The following is a 17,947-nucleotide window of genomic DNA, read 5'->3' on the forward strand; positions in this document are numbered from 1 at the left end:
AAGACTGAGGTCATCTGTTCTGCTTCACCTGGCTTTCCAACCTCGTCACTACCTTCCCCACCGCCCCCCCTGTCCCTCCCAGCACCGTTCCTCTACGTTTACCCTATTGAGCCCCTTTATAGGCCGCAAGTTTCCTATTGGGTTGGTAGCGGGTGCGATCGGAGGAAGGACGGGTGGGAAAGTTGTTATTTTTGGGAGCGGGTCAGGAACCCGCTGTCATCCCCCCCCCCCCCCCACCGCGCGTCTTTCACCCAGGAACGTCTGTCATCGCGAAGCCGACCTGACCGGCAGAGGCGGGTAATCAGAGAACCTGGGTGCAGCCCCCTGCCGCTGTGCCGTCATTGTCCGTGTCTGCAGCACTCCAATGCTGCTGTGCACTGACAGCACTATGTTATTAATATTTAAATGCAATGTGGCCATGGCCCCTTTAAAGATCCCGGCTGAAAAAGCGACTTCGATGACATCACCAGATCCGCACCATTTAATTGGGCCGGGTACCGCACAGGGCGGGCTTAATAGGCCCCATTATGGGAAAGTTATTTTCAGCAGCGGGATGGAGCCAGCAGCGGGGTCGCGACCCGCCATGGCCACCTCCCGCACAAGACCTGCCCAGATCGGCAAAGTTCCATCCTATTTTAATTACCCTCTCAGTCTTCTCTTTTCTAAAGAAAAGAGCCCCAGCCTGTTCAGTCTCTCCTGATAGCTGGACCCTTTCAGTTCTGGTATCATCCTTGCCAATCCTTTTTGTATCCGCTCCAGTACTTCTCTATGCTTTTTATGAGATGGAGAGCAGAACTGTGCACAGTATCTCCCTGCCAGGAACTTTGCACGCAGCCTGATGATTCCATCTCCCTCCCCACCTGAACCCGCATAAACACTGTGCTTCCAAACACATGCCATCTCTGATTGATTAATATGTATATAAAACAGTAGTTGATAGTACTTAGTCAACACCCGATTATACCTTTCGATAATATTCCATCCCGAGAGATTAAAAAAAAAACAATATATAGTCAGTATCTGTTTCCCTGTATCAGGGATGTTCACAATGGGCCACATGTAGCCCTTAGGCTTAACAATGCAATTGAGAAACCTGGGAAACCCAAACCCATTTGCATTTATTTCCTATTTGCTCTTTTGTCCTGTGGACCTAGAGGCTCGGAGAGGGTTATTTTGATGGATGAATCCTAAATCAGAACACTTCGATCTACGAGCATCCATAACTGGAGATGTATGCAAATGTACTGAAGCATGGGTTTAAATGTGCACCCACCCCCCGTAGCTTTGTGATACGTACTATGCAGCGAAACAGACTTGTCACCCCTGCCCTGGTTACTATCCAGACCCTTAATAGTAAGAGACTGGTTTATCTTAAAAGGACGGCTGTGTGCCTATGCCGATAGTCCTGGTACAATTCTCTCTGCGGTAGACTAATTGCTTGGTTATGGCCCGCACCAGCCTATTGCACAGAGAGGACAGAAGCCTCGGGGGGAATGCACTTACTGGATGCTTGGCTGAAAGTCTCCCACTGACAGTACCGGTCTGGTTCCACGTAGGGGAGACAAAACTCTGTATGACAAAGATAAAAATGTATTCTTTAGGAAAAGAAATTGCCAGCTAACGAGGCACTAATCATGAAACAAATGAGACACAACTGCAGGTACTGGAACCCTGAAATACAATCTAGAAAATGCTGGAACACAACTTGTCAGTCAGCACTTCGATCTATGAGCATCCATAACTGGAGATGAAAAGTTGGGGTAAAGTTTGGGTGCATTCTCTTCACCCAAAACCCCAATCTGTCTTTCCTGTTCACAGATGCTGATGGACCTGCTGTCTGTTTTCAGTTTTTAGTTACTAATTTAAGAACTGCAGTTGGAATATGCTCTTTAACTACAGTTGCAGTTATGTAATGGTATTAGTAAAGAAAGCAGGAACTTGCATTTATATAGCACCTTTCAAATCCTTGGGACACCTCAAAGTGCTTCACAGCCAATTATCCATGAAATGAGCTTTCAACCACATATCTGCAGCATAACTAAGACCGCCTATTTCCACCTCCGTAACATCGCCCGTCTCCTCCCCTGCCTCAGCTCATCTGCTGCTGAAGCCCACGTCCATGCCTTTGTTACCTCTACACCTGACTATTCCAACGCACTCCTGGCTGGCCTCCCGCATTCTACCCTACGTAAACTAGAGGTGATACAAAACTCGGCTGTCCGTGTCCTAACTCGCACCAAGTCCCGCTCACCCATCACCCCTGTGCTCGCTGACCTACATTGGCTTCCGGTTAAGCAACACCTCGATTTCAAAATTCTCATCCTTGTTTTCAAATCCCTCCATGGTCTCGCCCCTCCCTATCTCTGTAATCTCCTCCAGCCCCACAACTCCCCGAGATGTCTGCGCTTCTCTAATTCTGCCCTCCTGAGCATCCCTGATTATAATCGCTCAACCATTGGTGGGTATGCCTTCTGTTGCCTAGGCCCCAAGAGTTGGAACTCCCTGCCTAAACCTCTCCGCCTCTCTACCTTTCTTTCCTCCTTCAAGACGCTCTTTAAAACATATGTCTTTGACCAAGCTTTTGGGCACCTGCGCTAATTTCTACTTATGCGGCTCGGTGTCAAATTTCTTATCTCATAATGGGGTGTTTCACTACGTTAAAGGCGCTATATAAACACAAGTTGTTGTTGTAAAGGGAAGCCATAGTGTCAGCTGTGACTCAGTGGGAAGCGCTCTCGCAACCGAGGTAGATGGTTCTGGGTTAAATTCCACTCCAGAGACTTGGTTGATCTGGGCTGATAATCCAGGTTCGGTACTGAGGGAGTGCTGCACTGTCAGAGGTGCCATGCTTCAGCATGTTAAACCGAGGCCCTGTCTGTCCTCTCAGGTTGACATAAAAGATCCTATGGCACCAACGTTCCTGTTAAGCTGCACGGCCTCGCTGTTCTGGAGCTCCCGTGCAGCTGGCTCACCAAATTTTAAATAGAAAAATAATGCGCATACGAGAGAATTTGAATGGTCCGCGCACTCAAAAAACATGAAAGGGAACATTGCATGGCACTATTTCCAAGGAGTTCTCCTGGGGCCAATATTTATCCCTCAATGAACATCACTAAAACAGATTGTTTGGTCATTATCACATTACTGTTTGTGGGAGCTTGCTGTGGCCGCTGCGTTTCCTACATTACAGCAGTAACTACACTTTAAAAAGTACTTCATTGGTTGTAAAGCACTTTGAGACGTCCTGAGGTCATAAAAAAACAATATATAAATATAAATCATTTCTTTCTTCGCTGTTTTCACAGCAGTCAATTTACACATAGCAAAGTAATAGAGATTCCTCGCTGTAGTACTCTGGGAACATTTACAGCTTTCACTTCTTTGTTCACGATTGTCTTCGGATTTTAAAGTGACGTTTACGAATCTAAGGTAAATTCAAAATTTCCACCAGGATTGTACAGTACAAACTGCTCAGTGACAGGGACAGCAGGCAAGGGTTCCTCGACCATATTTATCCTCACATTTATGCTTTTGTTACAACCAGTGACCAGAGGAAAGCTCCCTCCACTGTTGAGTCAGCCAAGCAAATGTCTAACTTTTTGTCCTTGACCAAACCCCTATAATCACTGGTTAGGCCTCAGTTGGAGTATCGTGTCTAATTCTGGGCACCACACTTTGATGTCTAGACCTTGGAGAGAGTGCAGGAGAGATTTATTAGAATGGTACTTGGGATGAGGGACTTCAGTTATGTGGATAGACTGGAGAAGCTGGGGTTGTTCTCCTTAGAGCAGAGAAGGTTATGGGGAGATTTGTTAGAGGTGTTCAAAATCATGAAGGGTTTTGATAGAGTAACTAAAAAGAAACCATTCCCATTGGACAGGAATGGCGAGGAAAGGAAAGGAGTGGAGGGGTAGAGAGAAGTGAGGACAGGCAAGTAGCGGAGAGAAGAGGTTAGAAGAGGAGAGGAGGAGAGGTGAGGAGAGGAGGAGGAGAGGCGAAGAGGAGAGGGGGAGGAGGAGGGGCGAGGAGGAGAGGCGAGGAGGAGAGAAGAAAGTAGAGGGAAAAGCAATTAAAAGTCCAAATTATCAGCAGGAAATATTAAATATTTTTATTGATACACTTCTAAAATATTGGCAATTATGGTTCAGAATTATTTTATTTAACCTCTACGGAATTTCCTTTAGGTCCCTATCTGAATTTCTTTGCAGCGAAGTTACGCAGTGAACCTGCTGGTCGGAGCTCAGCCGGTTAACAGCCATCTGCCAATGCCCTCAATCCAATGCTACCCTCGCTCCAATGCTGCCTTGGCTCCAATGCTGCCTTTGCTCCAATGTTGCCTTTGCTCCAATGCTGCCCTCGCTCCAATGTTGCCTTTGCTCCAATGTTGCCTTTCCTCCAATTTTGCCCTCGCTCCAATGCTGCCTTTGCTCCAATGCTGCCTTTGCTCCAATGTTGCCTTTGCTCCAATGCTGCCTTTGCTCCAATGCTGCCCTCGCTCCAATGCTGCCCTTGCTCCAATGCTGCCCTTGCTCCAATGCTGCCTTTGCTCCAATGCTGCCCTCGCTCCAATGCTGCCCTCGCTCCAATGCTGCCTTTGCTCCAATGCTGCCCTCGCTCCAATGCTACCCATGCTCCAATGCTGCCTTTGCTCCAATGTTCCCCTCGCTCCAATGCTGCCCTTGCTCCAATGCTGCCCTTGCTCCAATGCTGCCTTTGCTCCAATGCTGCCCTCGCTTCAATGCTGCCCTCGCTCCAATGCTGCCCTCGCTCCAATGCTGCCCTCGCTCCAATGCTGCCTTTGCTCCAATACTGCCCTCGCTCCAATGCTGCCCTCGCTCCAATGCTGCCTTTGCTCCAATGCTGCCTTTGCTCCAATGTTGCCTTTGCTCCAATGCTGCCCTCGCTCTAATGCTGCCCTCGCTCCAATGCTGCCCTCGCTCCAATGCTGCCTTTGCTCCAATGTTGCCTTTGCTCCAATGCTGCCCTCGCTCCAATGCTGCCTTTGTTCCAATGCTGCCTTTGCTCCAATGTTGCCTTTGCTCCAACGTTGCCTTTGCTCCAATGCTGCCTTCGCTCCAATGCTGCCTTTGCTCCAATGCTGCCCTCGCTCCAATGCTGCCCTCGCTCCAATGCTGCCCTCGCTCCAATGCTGCCTTTGCTCCAATGCTGCCCTCGCTCCAATGCTGCCCTCGCTCCAATACTGCCCTCGCTCCAATGCTGCCTTTGCTCCAATGCTGCCCTCGCTCCAATGCTGCCTTTGCTCCAATGCTGCCTTGCTCGAATGCTGCCCTTGCTCCAATGCTGACTTTGCTCCAATGCTGCGCTTGCTCCAATGCTGACTTTGCTCCAATGCTGCCCTCGCTCCAATGCTGCCCTCGATCCAATGCTGCCCTTGCTCCAATGCTGACTTTGCTCCAATGCTGCCCTTGCTCCAATGCTACCCTCGCTCCAATGCTGCCTTGCTCCAATGCTGCCCTCGCTTCAATGCTGCCCTTGCTCCAATGCTGCCCGTGCTCCAATGCTGCCCTCGCTTCAATGCTGCCCTTGCTCCAATGCTACCCTCGCTCCAATGCTGCCCTTGCTCCAATGCTGCCCTTGCTCCAATGCTGACTTTGCTCCAATGTTGCCTTTGCTCCAATGCAGCCCTTGCTCCAATGCTGACTTTGCTCCAATGTTGCCTTTGCTCCAATGCTGCCTTTGCTCCAATGCTGCCCTCGCTCCAATGCTAACTTTGCTCCAATATTGCCTTTGCTCCAATGCTGCCATTGCTCCAATGCTGACTTTGCTCCAATGTTGCCTTTGCTCCAATGCTGCCTTTGCTCCAATGCTGACTTTGCTCCAATGCTGCCTTTGCTCCCATGCTGACTTTTCTCCAATGCTGACTTCGCTTCAATTTTGGCTTTGCTCCAATGCTGCCTTTGCTCCAATGCTGACTTTGCTCCAATGCTGTCCTTGCTCCAATGCTGCCCTCGCTCCAATGCTGCCTTTGCTCCAATGCTGCCCTCGCTCCAATGCTGACTTTGCTCCAATGCTGTCTTTGCTCCAATGCTGACTTCGCTCCAATTTTGCCTTTGCTCCAATGCTGACTTTGCTCCAATGCTGACTTTGCTCCAATGCTGCCCTTGCTCCAATGCTGCCCTCGCTCCAATGCTGCCCTTGCTCCAATGCTGACTTTGCTCCAATGCTGCCCTTGCTCCAATGCTACCCTCGCTCCAATGCTGCCCTCGCTTCAATGCTGCCCTTGCTCCAATGCTGCCCTCGCTCCAATGCTGCCCTCGCTTCAATGCTGCCCTCGCTCCAATGCTGCCCTCGCTCCAATGCTGCCCTCGCTCCAATGCTGCCTTTGCTCCAATGCTGCTCTCGCTCCAATGCTGCCCTCGCTCCAATACTGCCCTCGCTCCAATGCTGCCTTTGCTCCAATGCTGCCCTCGCTCCAATGCTGCCCTCGCTCCAATGCTGCCTTTGCTCCAATGCTGCCTTACTCGAATGCTGCCCTTGCTCCAATGCTGACTTTGCTCCAATGCTGCGCTTGCTCCAATGCTGACTTTGCTCCAATGCTGCCCTCGCTCCAATGCTGCCCTCGATCCAATGCTGCCCTTGCTCCAATGCTGACTTTGCTCCAATGCTGCCCTTGCTCCAATGCTACCCTCGCTCCAATGCTGCCTTGCTCCAATGCTGCCCTCGCTTCAATGCTGCCCTCGCTCCAATGCTGCCCTTGCTCCAATGCTGCCCTCGCTTCAATGCTGCCCTTGCTCCAATGCTACCCTCGCTCCAATGCTGCCCTTGCTCCAATGCTGCCCTTGCTCCAATGCTGACTTTGCTCCAATGTTGCCTTTGCTCCAATGCAGCCCTTGCTCCAATGCTGACTTTGCTCCAATGTTGCCTTTGCTCCAATGCTGACTTTGCTCCAATGTTGCCTTTGCTCCAATGCTGCCTTTGCTCCAATGCTGCCCTCGCTCCAATGCTAACTTTGCTCCAATATTGCCTTTGCTCCAATGCTGCCATTGCTCCAATGCTGACTTTGCTCCAATGTTGCCTTTGCTCCAATGCTGCCTTTGCTCCAATGCTGACTTTGCTCTAATGCTGCCTTTGCTCCCATGCTGACTTTTCTCCAATGCTGACTTCGCTCCAATTTTGGCTTTGCTCCAATGCTGCCTTTGCTCCAATGCTGACTTTGCTCCAATGCTGCCCTTGCTCCAATGCTGCCCTCGCTCCAATGCTGCCTTTGCTCCAATGCTGCCCTCGCTCCAATGCTGACTTTGCTCCAATGCTGTCTTTGCTCCAATGCTGACTTCGCTCCAATTTTGCCTTTGCTCCAATGCTGACTTTGCTCCAATGCTGACTTTGCTCCAATGCTGACCTTGCTCCAATGCTGCCCTTGCTCCAATGCTGACTTTGCTCCAATGCTGCCCTTGCTCCAATGCTACCCTCGCTCCAATGCTGCCCTCGCTTCAATGCTGCCCTTGCTCCAATGCTGCCCTTGCTCCAATGCTGCCCTCGCTTCAATGCTGCCCTTGCTCCAATGCAACCCTCGCTCCAATGCTGCCCTTGCTCCAATGCTGCCCTTGCTCCAATGCTGACTTTGCTCCAATGTTGCCTTTGCTCCAATGCAGCCCTTGCTCCAATGCTGACTTTGCTCCAATGTTGCCTTTGCTCCAATGCTGCCTTTGCTCCAATGCTGCCCTCGCTCCAATGCTAACTTTGCTCCAATATTGCCTTTGCTCCAATGCTGCCATTGCTCCAATGCTGACTTTGCTCCAATGTTGCCTTTGCTCCAATGCTGCCTTTGCTCCAATGCTGACTTTGCTCCAATGCTGACTTTGCTCCAATTTTGCCTTTGCTCCAATGCTGACTTTGCTCCAATGCTGCCCTCGCTCCAATGCTGCCTTTGCTCCAATGCTGTCCTCGCTCCAATGCTGCCTTTGCTCCAATGCTGACTTTGCTCCAATGCTATCTTTGCTCCAATGCTGCCCTTGCTCCAGTGCTGCCCTCGCTCCAATTCTGCCTTTGCTCCAATGCTGCCTTTGCTCCAATGCTGCCTTTGCTCCAATGCTGACTTCGCTCCAATGCTGCCCTCGCTCCATTGCTGCCTTTGCTCCAATGCTGACTTTGCTCCAATGCTGACTTTGATCCAATGCTGGCTTTGCTCCAATGCTGCCTTGCTCCAATGCTGACTTTGCTCCAATGCTGCACTCGCTCCAATGCTGCCCTCGCTCCAATGCTGCCTTTGCTCCAATGCTGACTTTGCTCCAATGCTGACTTCGCTCCAATGCTGCCCTCGCTCCATTGCTGCCTTTGCTCCAATGCTGACTTTGCTCCAATGCTGACTTTGATCCAATGCTGGCTTTGCTCCATTGCTGCCTTTGCTTCAATGCTGCCTTTGCTCCAATGCTGACTTTGCTCCAATGCTGCCTTTACTCCAATGCTGCCTTGCTCCAATGCTGACTTTGCTCCAATGCTGCACTCGCTCCAATGCTGCCTTTGCTCCAATGCTGCCTTTGCTCCAATGCTGACTTTGCTCCAATGCTGCTTTTGCTCCAATGCTGACTTTGCTCCAATGCTGCCCTCGCTCCAATGCTGCCATTGTTCCAATGCTGCCTTGCTCCAATGCTGCCATTGCTCCAATGCTGCCTTTGCTCCAATGCTGCCCTCGCTCCAATGCTGCCTTGCTCCAATGCTGCCCTCGCTCCAATGCTGCCCTTGCTCCAATGCTGCCCTTGCTCCAATGCTACCCTCGCTCCAATGCTGCCCTTGCTCCAATGCTGCCTTTGCTCCAATGCTTACTTTGCACCATTGTTGCCTTTGCTCCAATGCTGCCCTTCCTCCAATGCTGACTTTGCTCCAATGTTGCCTTTGCTCCAATGCTACCCTTGCTCCAATGCTGACTTTGCTCCAATGTTGCCTTTGCTCCAATGCTGCACTCGCTCCAATGCTGACTTTGCTCCAATGCTGACTTTGCTCCAATGTTGCACTCGCTCCAATGCTGACTTTGCTCCAATATTGCCTTTGCTCCAATGCTGCCCTTGCTCCAATGTTGCCTTTGCTCCAATGCTGCCTTTGCTCCAATGCTGTCTTTGCTCCAATGCTGCCCTCACTCCAATGCTGCCCTCGCTCCAATGCTGCCCTCGCTCCAATGCTGCCTTTGCTCCAATGCTGCCTTTGCTCCAATGCTGCCCTCGCTCCAATGCTGCCTTTGCTCCAATGCTGACTTTGCTCCAATGCTGCCTTTGCTCCAATGCTGACTTTGCTCCAATGCTGCCTTTGCACCAATGCTGCCATTGCTCCAATGCTGAATTCGCTCCAATACTGCCCTCACTCCAATGCTGTATTTGCTCCAATGCTGACTTTGCTCCAATGCTGACTTTTCTCCAATGCTGACTTTGATCCAATGTTGCCTTTGCTCCAATGCTGCCTTGCTCCAATGCTGCACTCGCTCCAATGCTGCCTTTGCTCCAATGCTGCCTTTGCTCCAATGCTGACTTTGCTCCAATGCTGCCCTCGCTCCAATGCTGCCATTGCTCCAATGCTGCCTTGCTCCAATGCTGCCATTGTTCCAATGCTGCCCTCGCTCCAATGCTGCCCTTGCTCCAATGCTGACTTTGCTCCAATGCTGACTTTCCTCCAATGCTGCACTCGCTCCAATGCTGACTTTGCTCCAATATTGCCTTTGCTCCAATGCTGCCCTTGCTCCAATGCTGACTTTGCTCCAATGTTGCCTTTGCTCCAATGCTGCCTTTGCTCCAATGCTGTCTTTGCTCCAATGCTGCCCTCGCTCCAATGCTGCCCTCGCTCCAATGCTGCCTTTGCTCCAATGCTGCCCTCGCTCCAATGCTGCCTTATCTCCAATGCTGACTTTGCTCCAATGCTGCCTTTGCTCCAATGCTGACTTTGCTCCAATGCTGCCTTTGCACCAATGCTGCCATTGCTCCAATGCTGAATTCGCTCCAATGCTGCCCTCGCTCCAATGCTGTATTTGCTCCAATGCTGACTTTGCTCCAATGCTGACTTTTCTCCAATGCTGACTTTAATCCAATGTTGCCTTTGCTCCAATGCTGCCTTGCTCCAATGCTGCACTCGCTCCAATGCTGCCTTTGCTCCAATGCTGCCTTTGCTCCAATGCTGACTTTGCTCCAATGCTGCCCTCGCTCCAATGCTGCCATTGCTCCAATGCTGCCTTGCTCCAATGCTGCCATTGTTCCAATGCCGCCCTCGCTCCAATGCTGCCTTTGCTCCAATGTTGCCCTCGCTCCAATGTTGCCCTCGCTCCAATGCTGCCTTTGCTCCAATGCTGCCCTCGCTCCAATGCTGCCTTTGCTCCAATGTTGCCCTCGCTCCAATGCTGCCCTCGCTCCAATGTTGCCTTTGCTCCAATGCTGCCTTGCTCCAATGCTGCCTTTTCTCCAATGCTGCCTTGCTCCAATGCTGCCATTGCTCCAATGCTGCCCTTGCTCCAATGCTGCCCTCGCTCCAATGCTGCCTTTGCTCCAATGCTGCCCTCGCTCCAATGTTGCCCTCGCTCCAATGCTGCCTTTGCTCCAATGCTGCCCTCGCTCCAATGTTGCCTTTGCTCCAATGCTGCCTTTGCTCCAATGCTGCCTTGCTCCAATGCTGCCTTTGCTCCAATGCTGCCTTGCTCCAATGCTGCCATTGCTCCAATGCTGCCCTTGCTCCAATGCTGCCCTCGCTCCAATGCTGCCTTTGCTCCAATGCTGCCTTGCTCCAATGCTGCCCTCGCTCCAATGTTGCCCTCGCTCCAATGCTGCCTTTGCTCCAATGCTGCCTTGCTCCAATGCTGCCCTCGCTCCAATGCTGCCTTGCTCCAATGCTGCCATTGCTCCAATGCTGCCCTTGCTCCAATGTTGCCCTCGCTCCAATGCTGCCTTTGCTCCAATGCTGCCTTGCTCCAATGCTGCCCTTGCTCCAATGCTGCCCTCGCTCCAATGTTGCCCTCGCTCCAATGTTGCCCTCGCTCCAATGCTGCACTCGCTCCAATGCTGCCTTGCTCCAATGCTGCCATTGCTCCAATGTTGCCCTCGCTCCAATGTTGCCCTCACTCCAATGCTGCCTGCGCTCCAATGCTGCCCTCGCTCCAATGCTGCCTTCGCTCCAATGCTGCCCTCGCACCAATGCTGCCCTCGCACCAATGCTGCCTTTGCCCCAATGCTGCCTTTGCTCCAATGCTGCCTTGCTCCAATGCTGCCCTTGCTCCAATGCTGCCTTTGCTCCAATGCTGCCCTCGCTCCAATGCTGCCTTTGCTCCAATGCTGCCATTGCTCCAATGCTGCCCTCGTTCCAATGCTGCCCTCGCTCCAATGTTGCCTTTGCTCCAATGTTGCCCTCGCTCCAATGTTGCACTCGCTCCAATGCTGACCGCGCTCCAATGCTGCCCTTGCTCCAATGCTGCCTTTGCTGCAATGCTGCCCTTGCTCCAATGTTGCCTTTGCTCAAATGCTGCCCTTGCTCCAATGCTACCCTCGCTCCAATTCTGCCTTTGCTCCAATGTTGCCTTTGCTCCAATGCTGCCCTTGCTCCAATGCTGCCCTCGCTCCAATGCTGCCCTCGCTCCAATGTTGCCTTTGCTCCAATGCTGCCCTCGCTCCAATGCTGCCTTTGCTCCAATGCTGCCTTTGCTCCAATGCTGCCCTTGCTCCAATGCTGCCCTCGCTCCAATGCTGCTCTCGCTCCAATGCTGCCCTTGCTCCAATGCTGCCTTTGCTCCAATGCTGCCTTTGCTCCAATGCTGCCCTTGCTCCAATGCTGCCCTCGCTCCAATGCTGCCTTTGCTCCAATTCTGCCCTCGATCCAATGCTGCCTTTGCTCCAATGCTGCCCTTGCTCCAATGCTGCCCTCGCTCCAATGCTGCCCTTGCTCCAATGCTGCCTTTGCTCCAATGCTGCCCTCGATCCAATGCTGCCTTTGCTCCAATGCTGCCCTTGCTCCAATGCTGCCTTTGCTCCAATGCTGCCCTCGATTCAATGCTGCCCTTGCTCCAATGCTGCCCTCGATCCAATGCTGCCCTTGCTCCAATGCTGCCCTCGATCCAATGCTGCCCTCGCTCCAATGCTGCCCTCGATCCAATGCTGCCCTCGATCCAATGCTGCCCTCGCTCCAATGCTGCCCTCGCTCCAATGCTGCCCTCGCTCCAATGCTGCCCTTGCTCCAATGCTGCCCTCGCTCCAATGCTGCCCTCGCTCCAATGCTGCCCTCGCTCCAATGCTGCCCTCGATCCAATGCTGCCCTTGCTCCAATGCTGCCCTTGCTCCAATGCTGCCCTTGCTCCAATGCTGCCCTCGATCCAATGCTGCCCTCGCTCCAATGCTGCCTTTGCTCCAATGCTGCCCTCGCTCCAATGCTGCCTTTGCTCCAATGTTGCCCTCGCTCCAATGCTGCCCTCGCTCCAATGTTGCCTTTGCTCCAATGCTGCCTTGCTCCAATGCTGCCTTTTCTCCAATGCTGCCTTGCTCCAATGCTGCCATTGCTCCAATGCTGCCCTTGCTCCAATGCTGCCCTCGCTCCAATGCTGCCTTTGCTCCAATGCTGTCCTCGCTCCAATGTTGCCCTCGCTCCAATGCTGCCTTTGCTCCAATGCTGCCCTCGCTCCAATGTTGCCTTTGCTCCAATGCTGCCTTTGCTCCAATGCTGCCTTGCTCCAATGCTGCCTTTGCTCCAATGCTGCCTTGCTCCAATGCTGCCATTGCTCCAATGCTGCCCTTGCTCCAATGCTGCCCTCGCTCCAATGCTGCCTTTGCTCCAATGCTGCCTTGCTCCAATGCTGCCCTCGCTCCAATGTTGCCCTCGCTCCAATGCTGCCTTTGCTCCAATGCTGCCTTGCTCCAATGCTGCCCTCGCTCCAATGCTGCCTTGCTCCAATGCTGCCATTGCTCCAATGCTGCCCTTGCTCCAATGTTGCCCTCGCTCCAATGCTGCCTTTGCTCCAATGCTGCCTTGCTCCAATGCTGCCCTTGCTCCAATGCTGCCCTCGCTCCAATGTTGCCCTCGCTCCAATGTTGCCCTCGCTCCAATGCTGCACTCGCTCCAATGCTGCCCTCGCTCCAATGCTGCCTTTGCTCCAATGCTGCCCTTGCTCCAATGCTGCCCTCGCTCCAATGTTGCCCTCGCTCCAATGCTGCCCTCGCTCCAATGCTGCACTCGCTCCAATGCTGCCCTCGCTCCAATGCTGCCCTCGCTCCAATGCTGCCCTTGCTCCAATGCTGCCCTTGCTCCAATGCTGCCCTCGCTCCAATGCTGCCTTTGCTCCAATGCTGTCCTCGCTCCAATGCTGCCCTCGCTCCAATGTTGCACTCGCTCCAATGCTGCTTTTGCTCCAATGCTGCCTTTGCTCCAATGCTGCCTTTGCTCCAATGCTGCCTTTGCTCCAATGCTGCCCTCGCTCAAATGCTGCCCTCGCTCCGATGCTGCCCTCGCTCCAATGCTGCCTTTGCTCCAATGCTGCCTTGCTCCAATGCTGCCATTGCTCCAATGTTGCCCTCGCTCCAATGTTGCCCTCACTCCAATGCTGCCTGCGCTCCAATGCTGCCCTCGCTCCAATGCTGCCTTCGCTCCAATGCTGCCCTCGCACCAATGCTGCCCTCGCACCAATGCTGCCTTTGCCCCAATGCTGCCTTTGCTCCAATGCTGCCTTGCTCCAATGCTGCCCTTGCTCCAATGCTGCCTTTGCTCCAATGCTGCCCTCGCTCCAATGCTGCCTTTGCTCCAATGCTGCCATTGCTCCAATGCTGCCCTCGTTCCAATGCTGCCCTCGCTCCAATGTTGCCTTTGCTCCAATGTTGCCCTCGCTCCAATGTTGCACTCGCTCCAATGCTGACCGCGCTCCAATGCTGCCCTTGCTCCAATGCTGCCTTTGCTGCAATGCTGCCCTTGCTCCAATGCTGCCTTTGCTCAAATGCTGCCCTTGCTCCAATGCTACCCTCGCTCCAATTCTGCCTTTGCTCCAATGTTGCCTTTGCTCCAATGCTGCCCTTGCTCCAATGCTGCCCTCGCTCCAATGCTGCCCTCGCTCCAATGTTGCCTTTGCTCCAATGCTGCCCTCGCTCCAATGCTGCCTTTGCTCCAATGCTGCCTTTGCTCCAATGCTGCCCTTGCTCCAATGCTGCCCTCGCTCCAATGCTGCTCTCGCTCCAATGCTGCCCTTGCTCCAATGCTGCCTTTGCTCCAATGCTGCCTTTGCTCCAATGCTGCCCTTGCTCCAATGCCGCCCTCGCTCCAATGCTGCCTTTGCTCCAATTCTGCCCTCGATCCAATGCTGCCTTTGCTCCAATGCTGCCCTTGCTCCAATGCTGCCCTCGCTCCAATGCTGCCCTTGCTCCAATGCTGCCTTTGCTCCAATGCTGCCCTCGATCCAATGCTGCCTTTGCTCCAATGCTGCCCTTGCTCCAATGCTGCCTTTGCTCCAATGCTGCCCTCGATCCAATGCTGCCCTTGCTCCAATGCTGCCCTCGATCCAATGCTGCCCTTGCTCCAATGCTGCCCTCGATCCAATGCTGCCCTCGCTCCAATGCTGCCCTCGATCCAATGCTGCCCTCGATCCAATGCTGCCCTCGCTCCAATGCTGCCCTCGCTCCAATGCTGCCCTCGCTCCAATGCTGCCCTTGCTCCAATGCTGCCCTCGCTCCAATGCTGCCCTCGCTCCAATGCTGCCCTCGCTCCAATGCTGCCCTCGATCCAATGCTGCCCTCGATCCAATGCTGCCCTTGCTCCAATGCTGCCCTTGCTCCAATGCTGCCCTCGATCCAATGCTGCCCTCGCTCCAATGCTGCCCTTGCGCCAATGCTGCCCGCGCTCCAATGCTGTCCTTGCTCCAATGCTGCCCTCGATCCAATGCTGCCCTTGCTCCAATGCTGCCCTTGCTCCAATGCTGCCCTCGATCCAATGCTGCCTTTGCTCCAATGCTACCCTCGATCCAATGCTGCTAGCATGTCATCCCACTCCTGGCAATCACTATCTATAATAAACCATTTACCTTCTTCATGCAGGCTAGGAGTCCATCTACATATGTTGACTTGATCTTGTGAATCTGAAAAAGAAAATGAATGTACTTGGTACAAGGTGTACGACACAATGGTGATTTCCTTTGTTCTTTAACATTGTATTAGGATCGTTGATGAGGCTACTGAAGGACCAGCACATGCCTCACCAGTAGGGTTGCCAACCCTCCAGGGTTGCCCTGGATTTTCCAGGAATTAAAAATTAATATCCAGGACACTGCTGCGAACAGCACGCAGGAAACATACTGTCGGGGCATTAAAAAAATGTGTTTTTTCTAACATTTTGAACACTACTGTTTATTAGTTATAAAAATTTCAAACATGGGGAAAAGAGTTGTTTGACTGACAATCGCGAATCATCCAATTGAGTAATGAAGAGTCTATTTGCTTTCTGATTGGCCATGGGAAGGCGGTGCGCTGCAAGGGTGGACATGTCAGGCGATCAATGGCGGGAGTGTGGGGGCGGAGCGTTTGGGGCAGAAGGTCATGTGATGATACCGCCAGGATTATGTCTAATCAGAGATGCTGATCAAATCCAGCCAGTTGCTGACCAATTTTGAATCGGGGTCCTAAAACCGGTGTTAGGACCTCGAATCGCATAGACAAGATACCTAATGCCTGTTTCAGGTGGGCGATCAGCATAGTTGAAAATCGCCTGCTTCCAATTTGGCAGCCAGTCTACTTCCGATCGCATCCTGAAATTCCCGCCCTCAGTAACAATTGAGTAACAATGTCCAATGTCTCCCCTCCTCAATTCAGCAGTGAACTTTATACGATAACTAAGATAATTAAGACATTTAGATCCGATATTTAGACTGATTTTGAGTCAAGGTATCAGAGCCGAGAGAGACACATTGACGAAAATGTTTTGATACAGCTCTCTTTTGTTAAAAGAGTCCAGAACGTAAGAACATAAGAATTAGTAGCAGGAGTAGGCCATTCCGTCCCTCGAGCCTGCTCCGTCATTCAATAAGATCATGGCTGATCTTCGACCTCAGCTCCACTTTCCCAATCTCCACATCCCTTGAATCCCCTCGAGTCCAAGGGGCCGAATTTCAGCCTCCCGATAAGGCCCGTTAACATCGGAAAGCGGCGACCATACAGCAGTGTCGAATGGCCGCCGATTTGTAGTCGCACAGCCGCCGCGAAATTATCCCTGGTGGCTTTTCCAGCGGTCACCATATCTGCCCCCCTCCTAAGTGCGTCATCAAAGCGCGCACTACTGATATCCCACCTCGCAAGCAAACTTCACCTGAGAAAATCCGGCCGCTGCTCGGTGTCACCGACAGTTTTTACACTGTGTGTAAAATGGCGGTGCGATCCATTAAAGGGGAGGGCGCACTGCCGTGGCTGTCATCTTATTTTATTTAAGCCCCCAGGTTTGGCCAAGCCGCCAACAGGCAGCTTGGCACCTCCTTGGTAGGCGCCAGGCCGCTGGCCCGGCCGAAACCCTCCCTGGTGGCCTGGTGGACCAAACTTAAAAAGCTGCAGAGCTTGCAGCGGTTCTCCCCTTTAACTGAAGAGGAGAGGCATGTTGATGCACCAGCACGATGATGTCACCAGCCTGGCGCCGATGATTGACAGCGGCAGAGACTCCATCCGGCCTCTTGGTACAGCAGGTGGTGAAGAAGGCAAATGTCATGTTGGCCTTAGTAGCGAGGGGATTTGAGTATAGGAGCAGGGAGGTCTTACTACAGTTGTACAGGGCCTTAGTGAGGCCACACCTTGAATATTGTGTACAGTTTTGGTCTCCTAATCTGAGGAAGGACATTCTTGCTATTGAGGGAGTGCAGCGAAGGTTCACCAGACTGATTCCCGGGATGGCTGGACTGACATATGAGGAGAGACTGGATCGACTGGACCTTTATTCACTGGAGTTTAGAAGGATGAGAGGGATCTCATAGAAACATATAAAATTTTGACGGGACTGGACAGGTTAGATGCAGGAAGAATTTTCTCGATGTTGGGAAAGTCCAGAACCAGGGAAATAGTCTTAGGATAAGGGGTAGGCTATTTAGGACTGAGATGAGGAGAAACTTCTTCACTCAGAGAGTTGTTAACCTGTGGAATTCCCTGCCGCAGAGAGTTGTTGATGCCAGTTCATTGGATATATTCAAGAGGGAGTTAGATATGACCCTTACGGCTAAAGGGATCAAGGGCTATGGAGAGAAAGCAGGAAAGGGGTACTGAGGTGAATGATCAGCCATGATCTTATTGAATGGTGGTGGAGGTTTGAAGGGCAAAATGGCCTACTCCTGCACCTATTTTCTATGTTTCTATGTTTCTAAGATTATGCCCCCTAGTTCTAGTCTCCCCTATCAGTGGAAATATCCTCTCTTCATCCACCTTGTCACGCCCCCTTATAATCTTATATGTTTTGATAAGATCACCTCTCATTCTTCTGAATTCCAATGAGTAGAGGCCCAACCTACTCAATCTTTCCTCATAAGTTAACCCCCTCATCTCCAGAATCAACCTAGTGAACCTTCTCTGAACTCCCTCCAAAGCAAATATATCCTTTCATAAATATGGAAAGCAAAACTGCACACAGTATTCCAGGTGTGGCCTCACCAATACTCTGTATAGCTGTAGCAAGACTTCCCTGCTTTTATACTCCATCCCCTTTGCAATAAAGGCCAAGATTCAATTGGCCTTTCTGATCACTTGCTGTACCTGCATACTATCCTTTTATGTTTCATGCACAAGTACCCTCAGGTCCCGCTGTACTGCAGTACTTTGCAATCTTTCTCCATGTAAATAATAACTTGCTCTTTGATTTTTTTTCTGCCAAGTGCATAACCTCACACTTTCCAACATTATACTCCATCTGCAAAATTTTTGTTTTGCCTGACTATGTCCCTCTGCAGATTTTTTGTGTCCTCCTCACACATTGCTTTTCCTCCCATCTTTGTATCGTCAGCAAACTTGGCTACGTTACACTC

At 51.9% G+C, this 17,947-nt stretch overlaps 1 protein-coding gene across 1 annotated transcript in view; it reads right to left on the reverse strand.

Annotated features, from left to right (window-relative positions):
• The window catches only part of poln (polymerase (DNA directed) nu), a 520,953-nt gene that overhangs the window by 381,524 nt on the left and 121,482 nt on the right, over positions 1-17,947 (reverse strand). The window contains exons 13-14 of the mRNA XM_070877627.1: positions 14,981-15,034; positions 1,504-1,569 (exon numbers count right to left, since the gene is read on the reverse strand). Coding sequence (XP_070733728.1) covers positions 1,504-1,569; positions 14,981-15,034 — 120 coding nt within the window. The remainder of the gene's footprint in view (positions 1-1,503; positions 1,570-14,980; positions 15,035-17,947) is intronic.

Source organism: Pristiophorus japonicus, chromosome 1, assembly GCF_044704955.1.
Source record: "Pristiophorus japonicus isolate sPriJap1 chromosome 1, sPriJap1.hap1, whole genome shotgun sequence".
NCBI lineage: Eukaryota > Metazoa > Chordata > Chondrichthyes > Pristiophoridae > Pristiophorus > Pristiophorus japonicus.